Source organism: Dermochelys coriacea, chromosome 3 (genome assembly GCF_009764565.3).
Source record: "Dermochelys coriacea isolate rDerCor1 chromosome 3, rDerCor1.pri.v4, whole genome shotgun sequence".
NCBI classification, from domain to species: Eukaryota; Metazoa; Chordata; order Testudines; family Dermochelyidae; genus Dermochelys; species Dermochelys coriacea.
The window spans coordinates 81,228,655-81,255,301 of NC_050070.1; the positions used below are offsets into that span (position 1 = coordinate 81,228,655).

The 26,647-nt window shown below is 41.1% G+C and overlaps 1 protein-coding gene across 13 annotated transcripts in view; it reads right to left on the reverse strand.

The window, feature by feature from the left end:
* Nucleotides 1-13,096: 13,096 nt before the first annotated feature.
* BVES (blood vessel epicardial substance) overlaps nucleotides 13,097-26,647 on the reverse strand; it is a 53,810-nt gene continuing 40,259 nt past the window's right edge. For 9 of the 13 annotated variants that reach the window (XM_043510722.1, XM_043510720.1, XM_043510727.1 and 6 more), the window contains 2 exons: nucleotides 20,912-21,053; nucleotides 13,097-13,961 (listed from right to left, as the gene is read on the reverse strand). In XM_043510722.1, coding sequence (XP_043366657.1) covers nucleotides 13,852-13,961; nucleotides 20,912-21,053 — 252 coding nt within the window. In that variant the 3' untranslated portion in view covers nucleotides 13,097-13,851. Of the gene's footprint in view, nucleotides 13,962-17,132; nucleotides 17,235-17,440; nucleotides 19,269-20,910; nucleotides 21,054-26,647 lie in introns of those variants that run through there. The other 4 variants (XM_043510726.1, XM_043510729.1, XM_043510731.1 and 1 more) reach the window with 3 other exon arrangements.

The window sequence follows — 26,647 nt, forward strand, 5'->3', positions numbered from 1 at the left end:
CATGACCGAGGGGTGGCCAGGCCAGATTTGGTTGGCATTGTGACCTTATGCACCAGATGACATCACCACTCACTCAGATTTGGCCCGGATAGTGCTTAGTCATGAAGGAGGGGGATAGCCGGGCCAAATCTGAGTGCATGGTGTTGTGACATGTATCTTAATGGAAGTACCTGGGTTTAGAGAGGCCAAGCGTTTCAGAAAAGCCAGGGGGGTGGGCATTTGCGTTTGGTTTTTAAACATCTTTACAAATATTGTGATTTAATTTTAAATGATGAAAAAAAGTTTAAAACTGATTATCTTGTTAAAAAAGACCATTTTTCACTCCCTGCCTGTGCAACATACAGTGCTTACACCACCACAGTCAATACCATCAGACTGAAGCACCTTCTCTCCTAGAAGTTACAACATGCTTTAGATTCTTGTGACATCCTAAAGCCTGTGGGGTACTTACAGTCAGTAAAATGAGTTGAGGAAAAATAAGTACCATGCTTCCCCCCATAGGTGCAGGATATACAACTTTCACATCCATGCTGAAAGGTGGATTTGCCAACCTTCCTGAAGATTTCTACATGAGAAGGTAGCTTTATTAGCCACTTGATCGTGCTGGTTGAAAAATGCTAATGCGGTTTGGTGGGAAATTTGAGGAAAATGTCTTTTCCTCCCATAGTCTCTGTGACATTCTTTCCCCATATTCACCATAAAGGCATGATTATTATATGATTATGACATAATTATGATGCACCTTGTATAAAATGTGTCATGTAAAGTGTCTATGGAAAAGTTATGATTTGCTTAATATGTTTATCCTATTTATAGGCATGTATCATTTTTGTATAAAAAGTTATGAATATTGACTATGTATCTGTATTTCAAATGTGCTTGCACTGTGTAACACCCACAACTAGCCTTTCAGGTACAACAAAGAAGAAGCTAGACACTGCTAATGGCCCATCAGCAGAAACAGAGGGCCATGGAAAAGGCTTATCTTCACCCGGGGATGCTTCAGACAGCCTATAGATAATGATTGCTATGACTCAGCAAGGCATACAAGGACATGTGACCAGTCCACATGATACTGAACTCCATTTTGGTACTTTTTTCAGAGTAGCAGAAAAGGAGTACTTGTGGCACCTTAGAGATTAACAAATTTATTTGAGCATAAGTTTCCATGAGCTACAGCTCACTTCATCGGATGCATGCAGTGGAAAATACAGTGGGGAGATTTTATATACACAAAAACTTCAAAAACAGACTTCAAAGAGAGACTGCTAAATTGGAATTAATTTGCAAACTGGATACAATTAACTTAGGCTTGAATAAAGACTGGGAGTGGATGTGTCATTACACAAAGTAAAACTATTTCCCCATGTTTATTCCCCCCACTGTTCCTCATACGTTCTTGTCAACTGTTGGAAATGGCCCACCTTGATTATCATTACAAAAAGTTTTTCCCCCTCGCCGCTTGCCTGCTTGTAATAGCTCACCTTACCTGATCACTCTTGTTACAGAGTGTATGGTAACAACCATTGTTTCATGTTCTCTGTGTATATACAAAAAGAAAAGGAGTACTTGTGGCACCTTAGAAACTAACAAATTTGCCACAAGTACTCCTTTTCTTTTTTGCAAATATAGACTAACAAGGCTGCTACTCTGAAATCTGTGTATATAAAATCTCCCCTCTGTATTTTCTACTTCATGCATCCAATGAAGTGAGCTGTATCTCACGAAAGCTTATGCTCAAATAAATTTGTTAGTCTCTAAGGTGCCACAAGTACTCCTTTTCATGTTGGTACTTGTATTGTTCCACAAACTGGCTGGGAACTTGGCTTGGAACAAAGGGGTTCCTGACATATGGAAGAAACTATAAAAGGGGGAAGTGACATCACCAAGGGGCCTCACTTCCTCTATAGCTCAACACCTTAGGAACAAAGACTGACCTGGGAGAAGTGCTGGAAGAGAAAATTCCTGCGTGTGTATAGAATATCTACAAACTGCTTGTACTAGCTAACATGGTGAGACATTGTTTGATTCAAATCCTATATAGTATATTAGGCTTAGAGTGTGTTTTTTTGTTAGGTAATTTGATTTGTTTGCTATCCCTTAAAATCTATCTGTAGTTAATAAACCTGTTTTATGTTTTCTCTTAACCAGTGTGTTTTTGAGGGAAGTGTTAGGGAATCTTAGCTCTGTTAAGAAAGGTGGGTGCATATCTTCCTCATACCAAGGGGGAAGTGGACTAATAAATGAGCTTGCACCATACAGATCCCTGTCCAGTGCAAGATGGTATAATTCTGGGTTAATACTCCAGTAAGGCAAGGCTGGGGGGTATTTTGGCTGAAGCCTCTCTATTGTTGGTTCATGCAGTGGCTGGCAGAGCATTCATGAATACAGCTGGGGAGGGACTCTGCCTGGGGATGTTACTGTGAGTGCAAGCTTGGAGGGCTTTGCAGATTGTCAGAATGTCACAGTGTGAGAGGGAACCCAGATTAGTAAAATAGAGGGCTCAGCTGTACTCCAGTTCTAGGTGGCACCCTGGGGGTGGGGACCCATCACAGTCTCAACCCCCACAACATGTTAGATAGAAAACAATGACAACAAACAATTTTTTGTTTTCAAACAGCACTTTTGGGGAACATTTTGGTGGGGTTGGTAAAAATGTGTTTTCCCCAAAAACTGAACATATCCCCCCCAAAATTGGTACCACAAACCTGAAATTTTTTTTTTAATTTTTAAACCAAAATATTAGAATATTTACAGAAAAAAAGTGTTCTGGTTTTGCCATTGGAACCCTCTCCCCCTGCACCCCTGGAAAATTGATCATAGTTAAAGTTTTTCATGACATTTTTAATTTTGGTCAAAAAGCCAATGTTTGTCTCAAAAAATAGTAGTTTTGACAAAAACACTTTGAGCAGCCCCACCGGGGGAGGTTCTGTAGCTGGAGGAGGCTGCCTGAGAAAGGAATTGAGTCAGTACATCTCCTGGTCCAACCAGTCATGGGCTAACCAGCTTAGAGGCTTGCTCCAGCCAGCTACCAGGGCTCTGAAGTGGGGTTTGCAAGTAGCTTGTACCATCAAATGTGCTGAGCAGGTTAATAAGGATCTCTGTCTTCATGCTCACAGCGCAGCTACTGGTTCCCTCATTATGGAGGGGAGGACAAATAAAAATTGGGAGGACATGCCCAGAACCATCAACTTGTGCTCATTCACCTTCCTCCTAGCTCTGTGTAGGAGCCCATCCTAATGCAGGGGATCATGTGCACCTGGGAGAGGCAGGGCCTGATTGGAGGAATCAGGGGTCTGGGCCTGATAAACTGAGGAGAGGAACACAAACAGGTGTAGGAAAGGGTAATGCTGTTGTGCAGAGTGGCTGACCTAATGAGGGTAAAGTTGAGGGAAAAGAAGATGTGAAAGAAACTGGGACCAAGGGAGATGAGGGTCATAAGAGAAGAGAAACAGTGAAGGTAAAAATAGGGCTAGGATAGTCATGTAGCTAATACACTGGACTGAGCATAAAGAAACCTGGGTGAAATCCTGAATCCCCCCTTGAAGCCAATGGGCAAGCTCCCAGTGACTTGAGAAGTGTCAGGATGTCACCTCAGATGTCGATTCCTGACCAGATAGTACAGAAGCATTATTATCATGAAAATTGTATTATTATTTATTATTAAACATGGGGAGGCAGGCTGAGCTGGAAAAAGTTCTGTCATTTGTGACAGTTGTCATCTGAAAACTAGAATTTGGCAGCTGTATTCTGGGGGCAAGGTCAGCCTGCCCTTCCCTTCTCATTTGTTTAAAAAAAAAAACCAAAAAAACCAAACCCCAACAGTAAAAGCTTCTTAACATAATTAAGAGAGAGAGATTTTCCTCTGTGCGATGATGAGGTCCCACTGCTGCAGCTAGTGGATAGCCATGACATTAAGAAGGCGTCTGTGGGTAATCAATCAGTACCTGACTTTGGACAATCAGGGTCCAGTTAATACCAGATCAGGTTTAAAAAATGTGGCTATTTTTTCCGTTTAGCAAAACCAAAAGCAGTATTGATTCTGACACCAGTCCCATTGTATCTGAGCCCTGTGTTTGGTGAAGTAAGAAAGCTGGAGAACTGTCCATGTTTTGTCCCATCTGCAGTTAGACATCCTCATCTTAAAAATTCTTCTGATTGAAAGTGTTTTGCCTACCCTTGTGACAAGTTCCAGAATTTTTTTTTAATTTTTTCGCTTTGTGCCTTTGCAAACAGATTGTCTATAGTCAATTGTTTGTTTCCTTGTGTAATAAATAATTTTTCATAGTATTTATATAAGCCTTTTACACAACAACTAGGAAGAAGGAATTAAAAAACAAAACAAGAAAATTGTATTGTAAAACTGCAGGGGGGGTTAAAAAATAGAGGGCAAAAAGACTTTAAAAAATTCAATTAGTCTTGAAGATTTCTTTATCCTGTCATAGTACCTGTGCAGACAATTTATTATTGCATTATGAGATTCCTTAGTTTTCTGAACTAAAACACAGCACACAGTACTAGGGAATGAAGGAAGGTGACAATAGTTTGTAAGTGGACACATTTCAAGAAGCTTCACTTTTGATCACTCCTTTTACTATAAAGGATGATGGGGAATTCTTTTCCCAAAGGCACTTTGCACAGGAACTCAGGATGTGGCCCTAATAGATATTATTCTCTAAGGAGGAAGTTAAGGAGCAGCCTGAGAAATTCAAGTGCTGTAAATTACAGTAACCGGATGGTATTAATCTGAGAGATCTGATAGCAAAACTATCTGGGGATATGCATTACAGGTAAAATTTACCCAAGTGCAGAGGGCCCACTTAAGTCCGACGTATCACTTAAGCCTTTAATATGGAGCTCAAAATGTGGGAAAGGTTTTGTGCTGGCTTTACTGGGATGAATTTCAACCTTAAGTCTTAAAATCAGCTGTCTTGAATATTGAGAAGTCACTACTGTGATTTGGCTTAAAAAAAGAGCCCAGGGCAATCCTAAAATTTGAAGACAAGCAAGCTTCACCTCAATTCTAGGCAAACTGACTGAATATCTCAGGATAGAATAGTCAATGTGTGCTGATCAAATCTTCCAATGGGCCTTCTGTAAAAGAAAGTGATCACTTTATAAGCTCTTAAAGCTAAATCCACAATGAGATGTCAGTGCTTAAGTTCAAAATTTAGGTCTTCTATACCATTCAGCTGCTGGCTAGCCCTGCAGGCACCTAAATTCCCTAAGTGCCCAAATTGTCACTGGTAAATCTTCCAGGAACCTACAGTGCTGCTGCTGGGCATGCACAGAGCAACCTCAGTCCTTGCTCCCAGGTGCATAGTTCATGCCTCAGGCCAGCTCAACTCTCAACATAGGATCAGGCCCTGGCTGTTTCACCTGCAGGACCTGATCCAGTAAGCATCCTCCAGATCAGACTTTGTACAGAACACAACTGCTGCTACCTCCCTACTAACCAAGCGGTTAACAGATTCACCCAGGTTTCAGAGTAGCAGCCGTGTTAGTCTGTATTCGCAAAAAGAAAAGGAGTACTTGTGGTACCTTAGAGACTAACAAATTTATTTGAGCATAAGCTTTCGTGAGTTACAGCTCACTTCATAGGATATTCACCGAGGAGACCTAGGTTCAAATCTTTCCCCTCTGCTTTATGTGGTGAAGGGATCTGAATGTGAATCTCCCATCTCGCCCATGAGTGCAATCACCACTGGGCTATAGAGTCACATGTGGTCCTGCTTGCCCTCTCTCTCTTTGTGGCCCAATGAATATTTAATTAGTAATACACAGCGGAACCGCTTAAATAGGAGACGGTAAGAGACCCACCCCAGAGAACAGAGGTTAGGGCATTCAACTCTGATATCCCCTATTCTGGGTAAGTGCTCTCACACCTGGACTAACTGTTATCCTGGGAAAAGAGTGAGGATGGCATGCAGTGGCACCACCCCAATTTAAAAAATTTTTGAGAAAAAGTTTAAGCACCTAGCTTCAAGAAAGGGCTTGTGACTGTGAATCCCAAGCAGAGGGAGGTGCTGCCCTATAGCCCAGACATAGGTACCTAAGTCCCTTGTTAGCATTTCTTACTGGCTACCCTCAGATAGCTCCCCTGCTCAGCTTACTCACTTTTGGGGATCCCATTCTTAGGTGCCAAACTCCATCCAGGTATTGTCTAGGGAACCAGGTGCCTAACTCACTGGTGTGGACCTAGATACAAGCATTGCAACACCTAACATCTATGCTCCTTCTGCGTATCTAGCTCTTAGAGTTCTTTAGCCAATCTGTATGTGTGCATACATGCACTTGTATTAAAGGAACATAATTTACTTGGATTTTCCAAAAGGTTGTGTGTCTGTGATCAAAGATAAAATCTTGTGCTCTAAAATATGGTTACCATGTAGGCCCCCCATTTCCCCTCTAAGTTTTAGAATTGTGTTACTAAGCATGCAAGGCTTATAATCATACCAATTGAAAAGCCATTGGTTTAAAGTAATGACAAAACAGCTAGCAGCCAATAGAATGGTGCAATTTTTTCCAAACCAATGTACAATTGTAGACTTTTCATGGTGGTGAGAAGCATATAGACTTTACCCCATTACTGCTGAATACTTGGAACTTTTTGTTTTAGCATTGCCTCTGTGAAATCTCTAAATGACTCTCCTATTATCATGCTTTCAGGAAGTTTAAATGTCAGGACTAATTAATGAAGACAGTTTGTCTTCCCTTATTCATCCATTAAGTACTCGGAACCTGCTCTTTCCTAATCGGAAACAGCTGGGACTAGCCTTGTGTGAGGGAGGAAAGACATTTTACTCAGTCCAACCACCATTTCCTATGACTACCACATTTCTGAACCCATAATTGGAATAACTGGCACTGTTCTTCCTAGTAAGAACATAAAAGCATGTCACCAAAATTTCATTCTCTGAGATTCTAGGACAATGATTTATGAATGTGTAGTGTGAAGATCTCTCCATAAACATTGCTTGTGAAATTGCCATCTCTCATGCCTAGAGAGAGAGAGACTTCCTGAGGCCTCAGTTCTTGGACAGGCTCCCTGCGGAAGCAAGGATGGGCCTGCAAACTACGTAGTGAAGGATCCATCCCTTAATTTTTTACTGTATAAGGGTTTTACTACTGAATTTCCTCTTTACTTTGGTAACTGCTAAGCTGCCAGTGTCTTGGTCACTTTAAGCAGCGTACTGACTTTTCTCTAGCGCATTAGCATTTTGTCATCGTTCCCTCTCACTGTATAGCTTATGATAATACTGTCTTATGGAAAAACAGACTACAGTTTTCATGCTATATTTCACCATGATCTTAGTTAGTTTTTGGTATTTAAATACAATGGATCTGTTTATATGAATACCAATTTTAATAAAAATAGCCTTATCTGAACAACATTCATTTGGCTGAAATTGCTTTGACTGCCGACTTTCCCCATTCTGAACATATTTAATTAACTTTCTGTCATCACTGAATCGAATACACACACAGCCAAACTTGAGGCACCTGAACAAGTGGCCTGCTGAGCAGCCGCAACTCGTTGACTTCATTGAAAGTTGTGAATTTAACAGTTTCAAAAAAATTAGGCCACTGATTTGAATGCTTAAATATTGATTTTGGTGCCTAACTTTGAAAACGTTGGCCTAGAATCCTGTAGAACAGGACTACCTAGCATGTCCTGTATGGTATATTTTAGACAACATATTTAATACATACTTGCATATTAAGGGCCCAATCCTGCAAACTTTTATGAGTTATGTTAGAATTGCAGAAAATATGAATAGACTTCTTCTTTGCCAAGATGCATTTAAGCATGGCATGCTGGTGCCTGATTTAGACAGCACAACAAACAACAAAAGAGACTATTAGAGCGCTAGAAAAAATGCAAAGGAGAAAAGAAACTTAGTGAACAATGGAGACAGTTTTTTATTTTGTAATACAGTTATAAATATAAAGGGAAGGGTAAACACCTTTGAATCCCTCCTGGCCAGAGGAAAAACCCTTTCACCTGTAAAGGGTTAAGAAGCTAAGATAACCTCACTGGCACCTGACCAAAAGGACCAATGAGGAGACAAGACACTTTCAAAGCTGAGGGCGGGGGAGAAAAGGTTCTCTGTCTGTGTTGCTTTTGCCGGGACCAGAGCAGGAATGCAGGTCAGAACTCCTGTAAAGGGTTAATAAGCAATCTAGCTAGATATGTGTTAGATTCTGTTTTTGTTTAAATGGCTGATAAAATAAGCTGTGCTAAATGGAATGTATATTCCTGTTTTTGTGTCTTTTTGTAACTCAAGGATTTGCCTAGAGGAATTCTCTGTTTTGAATCTGATTACCCTGTAAGGTATTTACCATCCTGATTTTACAGAGGTGATTCTTTTACTTTTCTTTAATTAAAATTCTTCTTTTAAGAACCTGATTGCTTTTTCCTTGTTAAGATTCAAAGGTTTGGGTCTGTGTTCACCTATGTAAATTGGTGAGAATTTTTATCAAGCCTTCCCCAGGAAAGGCGGTGTGGGGCTTGGGGGGAAAGACGTTTCCAAGTGGGCTCTTTCCCAGTTATATTTGTTAAACGCTTGGTGGTGGCAGCAATAAAGTCCAGGGACAAAAGGTAAAATAGTTGTACCTTGGGGAAGTTTTAACCTAAGCTGGTAAAAATAAGCTTAGGGGGCTTTTCATGCAGGTCCCTACATCTGTACCCTAGAGTTCAGAGTGGGGAAGGAACCTTAACAGTATACAGAAATGTTGCTCTTATTTCCTCAGTTGCTCCTCATTCTGCACTCACTTATTTCCTGGACCGAAAGATACCCCTCTCCCACCTACTCAGCCCTGTTGTTTAAGGAAGCATTTGTGAACTAGCAGGAGTGAGAATTACACCAGGTGCATGGGATGGGGAAGGCAGGGCAGGCATATTCACTACAAGAGTCTCAACCATCCTGCCTCCAAGCAGGCAAAATAAAAAATAGTTACCTATCTTTTGTAACTGTTCTTTGAGATGCATTCCTCATGTCGATTCCATTCTAGGTGTGTGTGTGCCCACATGCACAATTGCCAGAGATTTTTGCCTTAGCAATAGCCATAGGGTCAGCTGTGGTGCCCTCTGGACTACCCCACTCACGCATCAGTGTATCAGGTGCCACCGGTCCTATGGCCTCTCAGTCCCTTCTTGCCGGCAGCTCCAACAGATGGGCAGGAGAACGGGTAATGGAATGGACATGAGCAATACATCATGAAGAACAACAGTTACGAAAGGTAGGTAACTGTTGTTTCTTTGACTGCTTGCTCATGTTTCCATTCCAGGTGACTCACAAGCAGTATCCCTGGAAGTGAGCAGCTTACAATACTACTCTACTGAAGCCAGCATTGTCTCAGGCTTGCCAGATAAGTGTGTAGTGAATGTGTGAATGGATAATTGGGTGGCAGCCCTGCAGATAGTTGGAATTGGCACATGGGCCAGGAAGGCCACCAAAGAGGCCTGCATCGTAGTGAAGTACAATTGCCAGTGGAGGCACTTTCATCTGATTATAGCAAAACTGGATGCAGGCGGTGATCCATAATGGAATTCTCTGGGTGGACACCACACAACCTTTCATCCTATCCGCCACGGCGACTAACAGCTAGGTCAATTTACAGAACACTGTGGTCCTTTCGATGTAGAAGGCTAGCGCTCTCCTGAAGTCCAGGAAATGCAATCTCTGTTCCTCCTCAGACTTATGAGGCTTTGGGAAGAAGACTGGCAAGAATGTCCTGGCTCATGTGAAATTGTTAAACCACCTTGGGCAGGAAAGCTTGTCCTTGAAAAATATTTATAGGGCAGTGCTGAGATAAGTGCCCTAATCTCAGAGACCTTTGGGCAAACGTTCTTGCCACCAGGAATGACACCTTTCAGGAGAGCAGAAGAAGGGAGCAGGAAGCGAAGGGCTCGAATGGACCTTTGATGACCCGTGTGAGCACTGTTGGGGAATGTTCCTGGGGTCTAGATGACTGCAATCGACGTCTTAGAGCGGGTCAGCGGGAGGATGACTAGTGTCGACAATAGTGACCAGTGCCTCCCTCTGGGTGAGTCTCGTCAAGAAGGCGGAGACTGGGATCATGGTGCTGGCGATCTGAAGGGGTGAACCAGTGACCAGGGCTGATGTGGAGACCAGAGGCATGGTAACAAAGAGCTCTGCCTTGGCTCCGGAGACCGGCAGCATTCACTCACCTTCTGGGGGCTTTCATGGCTGGCTTGCCCTCATAGGGAACATTTTCCGGGTCCATCACAGCGCACAGTGGGAGGGATAGCTCAGTGGCTTGAGCATTGGCCTGCTAAACCAAGGATTGAACTCACAACCCTGGAGGGGGCCATTTAGAGATCTGGGGCAAATATTGGGGATTGGTCTTGCTTTGAGCAGGGGGTTGGACTAGATGACCTCCTGAGGTCCCTTCAAACCCTGATATTCTATGAAAGTCCTTTGCTTTCTGGGTGCTGGGAGGGGCTGGTAAGGCATTGACTCCGCCATGAGTTTGGGTCCCCTACTGCTCACTGGAGTCGGTGGCAGATCCACTGGGGAGGGTAGGAGGTCCCCTAGGGAATATATCCCCATGTGGCTCCAGAGTGGGTGGGCAGCTCAAACAGGGTCCTTTACTTAATGCCCCTTGGACATCCTTGCTCAGTGCCAGGTCCTGCTTTGACTTTCTTGGGCACCGGCTAAGGGGGTCAGTGCTGGGGGTGCGCTACGCACCAAGGCCAAAGTACAGGGAGTAGGGTCCAGACAGCATAGCTCCGAGGCTGGGTGGAGAGCAGCCTCCATGATGAGGGCTCTCAAACAGATGTCATGCTCTTTGTGTGTCCTGAGATGAAAGTTCTTACAGATGTGACACTCTTCTTTTACATGAGATTCCCCCAAGCACTTCAGACAGCTGCCATGGGGGGGGGGGGGTCAGTTACAGACAGGCATAGACCTGTTAGTCAGCTGGAGACCAGGGCATGCCCTGCCGGGACCCTAACTTACTAACTATAGTAAATAAAACTATTTACAGCTCTAATACATGAAGCGAAGAAGAAAACTGCTGACCACTTGCTAGGCAGGGAAGAGAGGCGCTCTGACCAAACAACAATGGGCAGTAAGAAGGAACTGAGAGGGTATAGGGCCAGTGGTGCCTCATATACTGTGGCATGAATGCAGCACTCCAGGGGGCACGGATACCTACGGATACCGCTAAGGCAAAAATCTAACTGTGCACATGGGTATGCACACACCTAGAATGGAATAGACATGAGCAACGCATCCTGAAGAAGAACCTCCTTCCTCCCTGGCAAAGTACCCATCTTTCCAGTGGCCCCAAACAAACCCAAGGAAGTTAGCCAGTCCCCATGTGATGTTCATATGAGGATTTGACAGTTTTCTCCTGGTTAAAGCAATTTTTGTGACAGATAGGAAAGGCCTCTTTCCCTTCCCTTTCCCTTCTCAAAGTTCATGTGGCCTGGGGATCTTCCTCTGGCTGAGGAGAGCTGGAGGCATTTTTATCCAGAGGAGTCACTTAAACATGAAAGACATGACTTCCCACAAAGGATGCTGAGCCTGCTGCTGACCAGTGTTCCGAGCCCACAAGCAAGCTTGGCATCAGAACCACAATCCCAAGCTCCCTCATCAGTTGGCAGCATGGCTGCTTAGTAACTAAATTGACAAACAATTCTCAAGAACAAACTAAAAAGGGTGGATTTGTGTTTGAGACTGGCTGTATTTTAAGCTAAGAATTTCAAAGTTCTGGATTTATGATCTTCACAGTACACTGCAATATTCCTGGGATCATATATATTCATTTTTAGTGCACCATCCCTGCTGTAATTAAAGATTCTCTAGCTGCATTTCCACTCAAACGCTTCTCTGAAAACTTCCTATAAAAGTTCATGCTAGACAAACTTTTAGTAAATTCTACACTCCAAAATAAACCAATCCCACTTAGTATAAGTGCAAAAATTTAGGAGTTACAAATTTCAAATGCTCCTTTAACTCAAACATTTTTATTGTTTAGAAAATAAATGTTGCAGACTTGTCCCTAACATATATCAAGTCCTCAGGCTAGCTACCGTATTTTCTTTTAAAAAGGTCATGCTATACAGTTATTTGATGATCAGCTACTATAAATGTGGCATAATCTTTTTCATGTTTTTAAGTTTGTCTTAAATGCTGATAATGCTCGTACCACACAACACTCATTGAACTTATACCTAGCCCCAGTGATTTTATCAGATCTGTATCTTTATAACCAGTTTAAGTACTTGTACAAGAGATGGCAATGGATCCAAAAAGGAGCTCTTATTGTCTACAAAGTAAATAAAGGTTTTTACAAAACTCAAACAGTGAATTTATATGGTAAATTATCTCCACTCCAAAAGGGGCCAGTGTGATCTACTGCACACGTGAGATGTAAAATGTATTTAACATATATTTACATAAACTGGTAACTAAGGCTCACCTCTGAGAATTTTTAATATGCAAAAGAACAAGCCACAAGACACACTGAAGTAACATTAAAATTGAATTTAAAGCCACAAAATAGGTGGTGTGCTTTGGCATTGCAAGAGCTTCAGAACAGTGTAAAAACAGATTATATACCATAGGCACAGGCTGATTCAAGGACACTCTTAGGCTTAGCTTCACTAGCAATACTAGGATGATGATCACAGTGAAAAAATCAGAGTGAGTTTAAGCCAGACTCCCACTGTTAGCTACAATCTCATTATTTGTCATAGTCTAGTCTCCAAATTCTGTCATCTTAAATTGTTATAGACAGTTGTATCTGCCATTATGTTCTTTGACAATGAACACAGTTTGTGATATACATTGATTTTATTTATGCATGTACACACACTTTAGGTGGAGCTGGTAGCACCACCTATTCTTAAGGCTGCCCAACACTTTCCATTATGAAGGGCCCTTTTTTCAGCTACTTATAATTTTGCCAAACTATAACCGTTTGGGCTGAAGTTTTCCATACTGGGTGTCTCCCTCAGGAGAACTTTTTCAGAAAACTTTAGCCAAAACGGTGCAGCTATTTCCAAGAACAAAACTAGGAAAAAATACTAAAATTTTTAAACGTGGCCAAAATTTTTTTTTAAAAAGATGCTTTAGAACCCCCATGCATTAGAGCGGAGACTTGAAATTTGGCAGAAGGATGGCCTTTGTGTCAAATCTATACATTTTGCCAAATCCTTGTGGAAAATAGAATGTGATCATGTAATTAAAAATTGCATCAAAATGCATACACATAAGGGGGCCAAATATAAGTTGCATGGGAAACTTAATTCTGGCTTTTCCTAACTTTTGAGTGCTTGACTTTGCAACTTTAAGGTTCTTTTTAAATTGTTTTTTGTGTGTAAAATATAAAACACATTCATGCACATACATGTGTTACTGTATTAACTTCATTTTGAAATTGTAATATTAACTATGGTATTCGGTACAAACGATATTGGGTCAAATTTTCCAAACATTCCCATTCACTTTCACTGGGACTTAAGCTCATAAGTGGCTTAGAAAAATGGGACTTGGGTGATTTTGAAAATGGTCCTCAATAAGCAAATAAAATTTCAGACTAGTCTGTTGCTTAAAATTGAATTCAACTTGGCAGAGAGCCAAAGTAAAAATATTCAAAAATGATTCAAAAATCATGGCCAATACGTAAAAATACAATGTCTTTTTAAATTTTTTTAAAAGGAGAATAAATAAAACTTGGCATCTTTTTATCTAGAAGCCACCAACACAGGTATATTGTGGTATAATTCTCTGAAAGTAAAGGGTGTTGATAGTTTTCAGAATCCTATCAAAATAAGCGTCTTGCTTTTGCCATGTCTACAGCGTCATGTCAAGGCAGTCACTGAACTTCAGGCTTAACAGCAGATGGTAGTTCAAAGACATCATCTTCATCACTTTCTTCTATCGGTTTCATTTTTGCTGAAGTTCTCATATAGGGAGATGTCCGGCCTGCCCCAATTTCAAAGAGAAGAAAAAAGTTAAATTGAAGAATACACCCCCACCATGATATAGACTTATTTGTGATAAGGACACAGTACATCTGTACTATAACATCAGGAAATCATGGATGCCAGGTAAAGGGGATTTGAATCAATCTTTTAGGGCCAAATGCTACTGTCCATACTCAGGAAAAACTCCTTTTGTGTCAATGGGAGTTTTCTGCACTTCTTACTCAGGGAATTGTGTTCCCGACAGGTATTTTTCTTATTGTTGTATTCATGCACGAATTGGCCCGAAGAAATAGAAGGATGACTTAAGCACAAAAGGTATCTGAGTACTTGCCTCAGGATACACAATCATGACAAAATTCTTAAGTTTACTCTGGCAGATCTCAGCCAGAGTAACTGATCATAGCTCCACTGCCTCATAAACAACAACATGGGATAAAACATACTGAAAGGTAAGATGCAAAGCCCACTACATAAACAACTATAATGAAAAACAAGTATGTTAACAACAAATGTAGGACTAAATAATATGCACCATGTAGCTAATGACTGAAATTGGTTCACTGCTCTAGCAGTAGGTGGTAGCTTTCAGGCAAAGTAGCAATGTATAAAACCCTCTAAAGCAGAGGGAAAAGCACACACTCAGTTGGAAGTTAATGGGCATTTTGCCTGAGAATGGACCTTCAAGATTTGAATCTAAAAGAGTACATATTGTGGAGGGTTTCAGAGTAGCAGCCGTGTTAGTCTGTATTTGCAAAAAAGAAAAGGAGTACTTGTGGCACCTTGGAGACTAACAAATTTATTTGAGCATAAGCTTTCGTGAGCTACAGCTCATATTGTGGAGGGGGATTTAGTTTCATAACTCTCATCTGACAGGTAAATCTATGTCCTCCAATCTGAAAACTGTATTTAACTCCCTGTCTTCTCTCAATTCCCTAAGAGTTCAGCAGTCCTTCATTCACAACTGGTGCAGGCTTTGGACTGGCACAGTTTATAAACAGCCTGCATATGATGACTGAAAACAGTATGAAAACCTTTAAAATGTTAAAATATTATCCTAGAAAAACAGTAAAACAAACACTCTATATATGCAGAGAAGAAAAACATTTCCCTTCAGGAATCTCTGCAGTCATAACATATGGTTAGTAAATTGACACTTATTATATAAAACTACTTAAATTTCAATCCATCATCTATGCAATAATTAATAATGTTTTATTTTTATTACCATGGCACCTACGAGCCCTAGTCGTGGACCAGGACCCCATGGTGCTTTGTGCTGTACAAAGACAGAAGAGAAAGATGGTCTCTGTCCCAGGGAGCTTACAATTCAAGTATATTCTTTGCATTACTGGGATCAGATTTAAAAATTACACTCATGCAAAAACACTGGAAGGTATTAATCAATGCTTTTAGACCACCACATGTAGTAAATGTAATATGCAGTACTTCCCCCCCCCTCCCCCCGTATTTACAAAACTTAAAAAAAATTTAAATTACTCAGCTGGCTTTATACATAGATTATTATGTATATTATTAAATACAGGATTATAAAGGCCTTGTTTTCAGATACTTAATTTTGTGAGTAAAAATTGCAAGTGCAGTTTAGGCCACTTAGGGTATAGCTACACTGCAATGAAAACCCCGCTGCAGTGAGTCTCCAAGCCCAGCTCCACTGACACGGACTTGCACTATGAGGCTAAAAATAGCAGTATCGACATTATTGCTCAGGCTGCAGCCTAGGCTTTGAGGCCCTCCCTCCTTGCTGGGCTTCAGAGCCCGGGCTCCAGCCCAAGTGAGAACATCTACACAGCTAGGTTGAGCCCTGTAGCGTGACCCTGAGTCAGTTGACCTGGGCTCTGAGACACACTGCCATGGCGGGGCGGGTGGTGGTTTTGTGCAGTGTAGACATCACCCACAAATCTCAGATTTAAACGTCTCGGGGTAAGTTATGGATTTAGATATCTAAGTGACCTAAACAGCAGGCACAAATTACACCCATAAAAATGGAGGCCTGAAAATTTAAAACTAAAAGTTTCAATTTCTTTTTTAGATGTCACTAGTAGTAGTTAATAATTTTGAGGGCGATATGAGCAAAGATTATTTTCCTTTGTTCAGAAAAGCCCATGTCTCTCCATAGTAGGCAGAAGCATGGTGACACAAGCCTGCTGAACAGAGTTGGCAGTCTGCTCTCCTACTGTAAATTTCTTCTGCACCACAGGAAGTAGACTTTTGAAAGTGCCAGCGGGTATTTGACCCCCAGCTCTGTCCCAGGCCCCACCCACCCCACCTAGTTCTGCCCCCTCCCCCGAGTGCACTACATCCTCGCTCCTGCCCCCTCTGCCTCCTGTATGCGGCAAAACAGTTGATTGTGGGGGGGTGGGAGGCGCAGAGAGAGAGGAGATGCTGATCAGCAGGGCCCATCTGAGGGCAGAAGATGCTGGGGGTAGGGGAAGGAACTGATGGGTGGCTGTTGGAGGGTGCTCAGCATCCACCATTTCCCCCCCATGGGTGCTCCAGCCCCAGAGCACCCATGGAATCAGGGCCTAGGTTCTGCACCAATGTCATGCCCTTGCTTCCTCCAAATGCTGAAAAGTCATCTAGGCATGCCTCTATCCTTTGTTAGGAGAACATACAAAAGCCTGAATGAGCCTCAAACCTGGGCCTCCAATACAGTAGTCTGTTGCACCGTCTCCAGTTCCTAAGTTCAAATGCCTATAAAAAGGGTATTTCCTGTGAAACCCAATCCTGCTTTTAACCACAAGCTGGGTATAACATTGAACATACTGAGTAACACCCAATGAAAGCATTACTGAAAAAAATCCTCATACTACCCTTCTCCTTAGCTTAGGCCTTAGAGGGTTGCAAATACAGAATTTGTAGAGACCAGCAACACTCCTAAGTGAGCTAAACCAGATTTAAAAAAAAAAAGTGACTAAGTCACCCTGCATGTTTATTACTGTTAATCATTAGGCTTATTTGTAGCAACAACACTGAAACATCATCAAAGATAAAATTAGCTGAAATTATTTATCTGCTCCAACTCATTCTTTCCTCACTTATGTTTTTAAAAGTTACTTCACAGTTTCATTTCCTAATAAGTTGTGCACAGATGCATTGTGTATTTCAAGTACAAGTACCAACCTGGCATAAGCAAACTTCATTTTAATACCTTTTTGAGGATGTTGGGTTAATATGTGATGTTATCAACAGAAAACATCATGCTGCAAACGACCCACTCCATAAGTATTATAGAACTCTTGTTGGTTATTTCCTTAATATAAAAGCAGACAGTTAGTTTTTTGTTTTTAGTTATTTAAACTTAAAACACAGTTTTAGTACGCAAGTAGATATTCTTGCTAATAGAACCAGTTTTTCCTTTGTTATAAAACTTTGATAAAGTCTTAATATGGATTTTTTTTTAGAAATGTATTAGAGAATTTATATTTTTGGAGCACAGCAGCAAAGTTATAACTTACAAAAAAAATTCTTTCAATTCATTCAAAAGATGAAGTTCTAGTTTTTACAAGTGTATTCCAGTAAGTACATGAAACTTAGGAGAGTAGGATTTTTCTACATAGTAGCAAAAAATAATCAGATCTTTTTACGGGGAAGCTTTTGTCTATACAAGAACTGGTCACATAGAAGGTTATAATTTATGCAGAGCCTTATCCAGATAAGCTCCCTTTTATTGTTTTCTCCAATGGCAGAAGACACTTGCTTTTCACTTGTTGCTCTTCTCTAAATAATCTGCTGGGGGTTTTGCTGCTGTTCTTTGTTTTTACTAAAAAAATTGGTTTATGCTGCAGCTGGGAGGGGAACTCAATATTGGTACATTTATGCCACAATTGGAGGCGTACTGGCACGCATCATTGGACAAGTCTGAAAAGCAATTATTGCTGCACCTACGGGTGCGACAGGGCTATCTGAAACATAAAAGCGGAAAGCTAAATGTCCACCTTTTTGTTCAGATTGCTTTTGGGACCTGAGAGAAAGAAAGCCCTGGCTAAATCTATCTCAATACCTACATTCAGGCAATGCTAATTTGTGATAGTGGAACTGTGTCATATAGACAGTGTTATATAGGGGTAACAGACTGCACAGCTGTCTAGGCAAAGAATTTAATTCTATAGAAGCACTTCATATTAATGAGACAGCTAATCCTCTTCTATCAGTTTTGGAAGCTTAGACACTATTAAATAACACAAAGAAATCTTGTTGAGAGAAACAAAGAGATGGAATAACAGGAATACAATAGCGAAGAGGACTTTACCAAGTATTATTAAAGTCAGGTTTATCTTAAATGGGGATTAATATGATCTCTGAAAATTGCAAGCCTTTAGATAATGTTGAAATACTGGAGTAAACACTCTGAAGCTGTTAGTTAGAAGTGAGGTTCTCTTCCAAACTGCCCATGACAATCTCCCAATTGCACAAATATAATCATTCAGTTTCCTACATAGGAAAGAGAGGAAGTTGTATGCAGGAGAGCTCAGTCATTAATGTCCCCCAAAACCCTGCCTTGCTGGAAAAAAGATCATAGGAAAATTAAGAAAAATCAAATCTGATCTGCTGCTAACCCCCTAAAACTACATCATGTCAGTCACCCCGTAACAATCAGGGTGGAACACTCCAAGGGCTTGTGCTCCTATAACTGTGATGACAATATATCTGTGGTAGAAAGTAGAAAGAAAAGGACTCAAAATCTGGAGGCTTGGATAAGAATTGTAAGAGAGACAATGGAGAATGGATAATAAAGGAGGTGCCTTAAGGTTAAATAAAAATTAAGTCATCTGGTTTTTTTTTCATATTAGAAAGAGATAAATTTGGTATTGGTGGACCACTGACAAGTTCTTGTGTATTAAGGTCCTAACAGCTAAACAGTGAGATCGCGAGAGCCACCATAGTTAATTCTGTATGACCCAGTTAAACTAAGAGCTTGTACCAGCTCAGTTAGGCACATGTATTTTTTTTCCTTCCAATATCCGATTTCAGGTTAAAATGATTACTAAAGTTTATTTAAATTAAGTGGGAGACAAAAAGGAAAGTATTTTTTTAGTACACTTGATAAACTATACTTTACAAACTACTTTGTACACCTGATAAACTATTTTGGGTGAATAAATATTGCAGTAGGAGAGAAGTCTATTTTTCTAAGCAAAATTTGTTAGATTCTACATGTTGAAAACAAGTAATATAATATGATCATGGAACCTGATAAATTGTTTTTAAAATAAAAAAAATTCTGGATCTAAAATGCATATTTGGAAAAAAAAATAAAGAAATTCCTGATGTGTGTGTGTGTGTGCCAGAGGAAGTGACAATCTAGTCTCGTGCCTACGTAACTTAGGGATTTGGGCACGCCTGTGATAGTAACCACACAGTTGTGGGCAAATCAGCATAACATAGTAAGAGTGTGTGTCTTTAAAACTCCTTCAATAAACTTCCTATAGTTCTACAAGCAACACAGAGAAAAAAGCCAAACTAAATCAAGTTATTTAAAACATTTCTATAAGATATAAATTCCTGATGCAAAAAAACACAGAACCTGATCCTGGCTTTCCCCATTCCACCTACTTTGTGCTACTCTAGGGGTTCGGAACAGGTGGAAAGACAGTTTAACTGCCTACTTGGCGATTTCCAATGTGGCACAGTGCAGACATTTTTAGCTCTATGTCACATCCCTCTCTATCCGGCAATAAACGGTATGGCGGGAGGAAAGAGTATGACCAGAGTGGTGCTGTGCTCTGACAATTCCTGGAAAGCAAAATTATCAGTAGTATTTAAGTGGCCTAGGATATGTCTACACAAAACAAAACAAAACAAAAAAAAAAACACACCGGCAGCGAGACTCAAACCCTAGGTCAACTGACTTAGGCTTGCACTGTGAAGCAGTGTAAATGTTAATGCTCAAGCTGGAGCCCGGGATCCAAGACCCTCCCTTCCTGCTGGGCTTCAGAACCTGGGCTTCAGCCTTAACCTGAATGTCTGCATTGCTATTTTTAGCCCCACAGCCCAAGCCCACGTCAGTTGACCCGGGTTCCGAGGCTCACTACCTTGGGTCTCTTTTCTGTGTAGACGAACCCTAGGAGACCTAGCCATGGACCAGGGCCCCCTTGTATTAAGCACTAGACAAACAGAGAACAAAAAGATGGTCCCTGACAATGACTCTTCATAGGCATTACCAGCCAGCACAATGTAGGACAGCCCTGAGGCTGCTCTAAATTGCACTATGAGCCAAACCAGCCCCAGCATCAAAGAGCTTGTAAAGGTAACATAAAACCACCACTGCCCACCCTGCACCAAGCGCTCTCTAGTGCGGCTTAGATGTAGCTATAGCAGTGGTTCTCAAACTTTTGTACTGGTGACCCTTTTAACATAGCAAGCCTTTGAGTGTGACCCCCCCCTTATAAATTAAAAACCACTTTTTATATATTTAACACCATTATAAATGCTGGATGCAAAGTGGGGTTTGGGGTGGAGGCTGACAGCTCATGACCCCCCATGTAATAACCTCGTGACTCCCTGAGGGGTCCCAATCCCCTGTTTGAGAACCCCAAGCAATAGGCTGTAGCCCCTGTGTACATGATTCATGCATTATTTTTTATACTGAATACAATTACTGAAAACTTTCAGGGTTATTTACACATGTGATGTGCTTCTCTTATTCAAATATATGTTTGATATTATTGATCTCAGACATTATAATATAGATCATTTAAAAATTAGGGAGGCTTACTAATACTAGAAATAAAGTAGATTCAGCTGCCATCCAAAGCCACTATACTATGTCTCAACTTCCCTACAGCTTAGTACAAAGCTCCTTTTATTGACAGCAACACACAAATGGCCCAAATCTTGCTCCCACTGAAGTCAATAGAAGTTCTGCAGTTGTCCTTAATGGACACAGGGCTGGGCCCAAGATTTGCTTCACTTTTTTGGAGGACTCACGAAGAGAGGAAGTGGTGGAAGACCCACGAAGAAACTGCTGCAAGCCATCTTCACTGTCACTGGAACTAGCCATGCTGTTTCTCATCTGCATCACAGAGAGCTGTGAGCAAAGGCTGGGCTGCTGCTCCATTTTTTTGGAAGTCTGAAATAAAAGGTTTTAATATATTACAGCTACACTTTAAAGAAACGAAAGCAAATCTTCCTCCATCGTAGGATCTTTGGGCTAAAGTACGGCTATTAAAGTCAGAGGTGAGCTGGGGCAATGGGTTTCAGAGGTGCAGCTCCTATGCATTAGTGGCTGTGGGCAATCCATGCAAGTGAGACTGAAGAAAGCATAACGATTCTCCAATGAGAGAAGTGAGCTTGATTCATTGCTCCAGAGGCAAAATGGAGAGTGAGCTTGGAAGAGACACTCACTATGCTCTTAAAAACCATGGAAATAAGACTTTAAAGAGAGAAGTATCATACATTCATTCATATTGCCTACACGGTTGTGAATAACACACTAACACTCCATTAAGATTTCATTTCCATCTCCAACAGATAACAAAAAGTCAGCCAGTACCCCTACTTTATCCAACACCAAACCTTAACAACCAATTCATACACTCTCGTGGCTAGCTAAGCACATCGGACTGTCACACGCTGCAAAAATTTGGAAAGAGAATCCATTCTGCCCCACAGTGCCACTTTGAGAACCATGAGAAAGTCAAGAGAGACAAATTTTAATCTATAAACGTATCCAGCATCCATACTGCATTTTCAGTCTTAATGTGTATTCATGGTGTTTGTGGTGACTAGTGACATAAACCTGTGTGAGGGAAGGCTAAAGTAGTCTCTGGGTTTCTCATTATTATCAGGATGGCACTACAGGGCAGAATTATTATGTAAGCCACCATGATCCTAGATGTGCATGTGAATACTTTCATATACTTTGGGGGTTTTCTGTAAAGCAGAACTGTGAGTTGGAATTTCCTGGCTGACATTTGCATTTGAGGCTACTAAGTCTTCCCACTCCTCCCCCATCCCGCCACCTTTTGGCAGATATAAAGGATACATTCATTCAACCTTAACTCCTAGCTAATCAACTGCTGCGCTTGGGAATATATTCTCCAGGTGTTACAATCTAGCTTTGGGGTTTACTGAATACAGAGGAAGCGTATGATACCAGGACCTTCACTTGCTTTGAGTACTCCTCTTGAGAAGGCTTTGGACTATAAAGTTTATATGAAAATCATCACACTCTATCATCTTTTAAATACTAGTGTATGTCACAATGATATGTCAAGTGCACATGAGAGGTGATAATCAGTGACAAAGATGTAATGGGATGGCACTCTGTTCCATTGTACTTTAATATTTATGACTTTCTCATAAAAAAAGATAATGAATCACCATTTTCTGCACAAACAACACAGGCACCTTTGAGAGAGAGAGAGAGAGAGAGAATAGGAATTTATAAATATGCATTGGGAAGTGAATCTCATCCAGGTTGACACACATACCTGTGGCTGTGTGTCATATGGAAATGAAGGCAAAATTACTTGACTGATCATTTTGTTTTACAGCCCTCAGAATGGTTTGCCTTCAAGGGGTCCAACTTTGAAGAATAAAAAGATTTTTTTTAAAATCCCCCAAACCATGCATTTGACTTTAATTTTTTACTAATGTAATACATATTTATATCAGTTGTACTACAAATATAGTAGTAGCAGCAGCAATAATAATCTTAAACAAAGTCATATTAGTATTTCACTGTCAAAAAAAACAAAAATTATACATAAATTTAAGTTTTTTAAAAATTCCCCTTTCTTTGGCAACAAATAAAAAACCTAATTCACATCAATCTGATTCTAATCTTCTGATGCAAACTGGAAAACAACAACTAAATAAGCATCCATTGTATTAAACTGAAGGCAGTAAGATATAACCTCCAAAATGGGTATTAACCAAAACACATTTACACTAATCCTTTTCTCTTCATACTAAATGCATATGTATTTAACATAGGTGTATTTGAACTAAGCAATGCTTGTTTACCATTTTCAGTGAAGCGGGTATAGGTGCAGAACTGGAAGAAAAAAAAAAAAACTAAACACTTATCTAGCCCTGTCTACAGTGCTGGGAGTCCAGTCAACACTCCATTCCCATCAGTCACAAGGAGCATTTCAACAACAGACACTGCAGTGTGGGAACAGTGATGAGTGGTCCCAACATAGTGGGAAGCAGCAAGCCTAGGGGGAGGATGGAGAGCTCATTACTCCAAGGTACCCTACAAGAAATATTTATTATTATTATTATCATTAAGGGGATGTAGAAAAGAGCAGAAACGATGGGAGGAGGAAGTGAAATGGGAAGAAGGGGCAGAGAAAAGGGAAAGATGGTGGTCATGAAGAAAGACAAAGAGGAGAGGAGGCAAATGAAAAGGGTTGGGAAGATAAGAAAATCAAGAGAGGAAAAATCCATGTTACAAGAAAAGCTTATGGCGAAGGTTTTCTGAAGTGCCCAGTCATTTTGGATACTCAATTTTAGGTGTATCTGATATCTTAAGTAGTCTGGTTTTAGGAAGGCAAGTGCTCTGCAATTTTTGAAAATAGAGTCCCTTTGGAAGTGTCAAGTGGGGCACCCCAAAACTAGAGGCATCCAAAAATCATAGGTCAACTTTGAAAATTGTGTCCAAAGTCACAAACAGGAGGCAGTAGTTCCGTCCCACGCAGAGCGGATTCAAGCAGTAAGAAATATCAGAAGCAATAAGAACGCACTAATTCAAATGAACTAAGCTAGGAAAAAAACCCCAAAAAACGAAGAATGGAAATATGAGTCAAAGAACAAGAAGAGATCTCTTTTAGCATTTAAATGCTTTTAGATTGTGTCTAGGTTTAAGACATTGGAGGGGATGGCCTTAATCTCAGATGAAGTGAAGCTCAAATCTTTCAGTAAATCCATCTTTCCCCTCTGACTTCTCCTGTAATTTGCAAATCCCATACAATGCAAATTCCAGTTACAGCTTCCTACCAGCCGTTTGTAGCTGGACTTCATTAGGGCCTAAGCAGCAAGGCTACAATAACCATCTCTTGGGATATTTTAAACAGATGTCCAAATAGGGAGAGTAAGAGACATTTGACTTCCAAACACCGGCTACACAACTTGGAGCAAATGGACAAGTATTCCATTTAACATTTTATTTAAGAATTACTGATACTAAGCCTTTGATCCTACAAGTCCTTGCATGATGTACAACAGGAAGCACATGCCTGTTTCAAGTGAGGGCTGCAGTATGTGCAGTACCCTCCTCCAAACAGAAGTCAGCCTCAAATTCCTGTTTCCATGCTCTGAAGAGTGCACAAGAGAAAATGGGCTTGCCTGAGGGAACTTAGCATGCAAAGGAGGTGCTCATCTATGTGTTCTCTTCTTAGGCCATACTACAGATAGGCAAAAATCATTTGCTAACTGTGCAGCACCATCCTCATTATTGTAATACAGAGTTCCGTTGTGTGCTCCCCGTCCTGTTCCTCACTTTTTTTTTTTTTTTAAACCTTGCTCTTATATGCCCAAAACACCAAACCTGTCCTTACAGGATCAGGCCTGTGTCTTATATTCTAGCTGACTTTTAGCAGCAGAAAGAGTTTGTATTCATGCATTTATTGGCCAGGTATAATGTAGCAGGGGACAGTATAGGCAATGCTACATTGGTTAAAAAAAGAAAAAAAGGACAATGTTGTTTCTCAAACGATTATTGCAGATCTGTCTGGAGACAGAGAAGAAACCCAGTAGAATTACTGATGCTGAATTCCAGGGATGCGTTTGGAGTGAAATTTGTTCTATAGTACGAGTGGCAATTAATTCATTTTGGATTATTTTCCACCAAGTTCAAAACTTATTATAGCAGCTATAATATGACCTAGTTAGGAGATTTTTGATTAACAACCTTATAAGAAAGAATTTTGGGTTGATAAATCCAAGTAGATTAAAATCATGAAGCCAGAGCTAAAGTGACTAACCCTAACCCTCAACCTACAAGTAGTTGGAAGTTAGATAAGCAGTGCAGAAGTAGTTCAATATTACTAGAGTAAATGTTTATCAAAACTCTGAAGCCGCTACATAAACAATAAGAACCATAAGCACAACGTAGCTCCTCTATCCAAACAATGCAAAGCCATGTAGCCATGTAAGGAGATATACTGAAAGTAACACAAGGCTATGTATATATTTGTCCTCACATAATACCTGAATCAAGACTTCTCTCCAAAAAGTCTAACAGTTGAAGTCATAGATGGTAAAGTCCCCCTAGTCATCTAGTCCAGCTTCCTCCCAATTAAAAGATATACACAACCTTTTTTCATATAGCTAGGGTCCTACCAAATTCATAGTCCATTTCAGTTAATTTCACAGTCATAGGATTTAAAAAACCATAAACAGTTCATGATTTTGGCTATTTAAATTTGAAATGTCACTGTGTTGTAATTGTAGGGGTCCTGACCCAAAAAGGAGTTGTGGGATGGATGGCACTAGGTTATTGTAGGAGGGGGGGTTGCGGTACTGCTACCCTTACTTCTGCGCTGCTGCTAGCAGTAGTGCTGCCTTCAGAGCTTGGCAGCAGGAGAGTGGTGGCTGCTGGCCGGAAGCTCAGCTCTGAAGGCAGCACCACCACCAGCAACAACGCAGAAGGGTCCCATGATATGGTACAAGGTAAGAGACCAAGGGTCCTGTCTCCGCTGGTCAAAAATGACTCTTTATCCACAGTGGAACAGTTTCAACAGGAGGGATGAGGGGAGCCCCACATCAGACTATCCCATACTGTAGTGGTTAAAGGCCCCTGTTCACATCCTTTCTCCCCCTGTAGCAGAGAGGCGGGGGAACTGAACTAGCATCTCCCACATCCGAGGTGAGGGCTCTAACCACTGGGCTGAAAGTTATAAGGTGGGCTTCACCATCCCCTCCTCCTTCTCTGACTGTTTAGTGTGGGGTCAGGGAGGCCCCTAACTCATTCCCAAAGACAGACCATAGGCACCTAAGCCACTTGATGCCAGAAAGCTGCTAAGTGGATTGCTAAGCAGAGCTAGGTGCCTCCCTGGAGCCCGGACAACCTGTCTTTGGGAGGGGGTGGAGCTTAGCACACTCCCTTCTCGTTGGCACCTCCCACTAGTTAGCTTAGGTGGCTCTCCACCTAGCATGCTGGCTTTCTTAGACACCCATCTCTCCCCATTTATTCCTAGTGAGTCTAAGCACCTAACTCAGGCATTAAGGAGTGCACTGTTGTTCCTGGATTTTCTAGGTTCCATGACACTCAGCCTTGCAACATTTGCGGATCCCATTTGCGGATCCTACCCTGTGAATTTAGTTGGTGATTTGAGTCCTCTTTTTATCTGACAGGTATCCACATCACTAACATCGCACCCTGACAGCAGGCATTCCTTGGTGCCATTACCTGCATTATCAGAGACACCAAGGTTAAATGAAAAGAAGAGATGATGCCGTCTTCTCATTCCTGGAGGTTTCCCTACCAGCTGAGGGCAGAGGTACATTGGCTGAGTAAAACAAAGAAGCTTTACTGTCTATGTTGTGCTTATCACCCTAATAATTAATTCTCTGCTTGATGTTTGCATCCTGCAATTGCTGACTATCATCATATTCCTCCTTCATAACCAATGGCAAACAGTGGTTTGACCCCAGCAAGAGATTTCTTGTCTGAAAATTTGCAGCTTCTTTTCATTGAAGAATCTGCCAGCCTGCTGA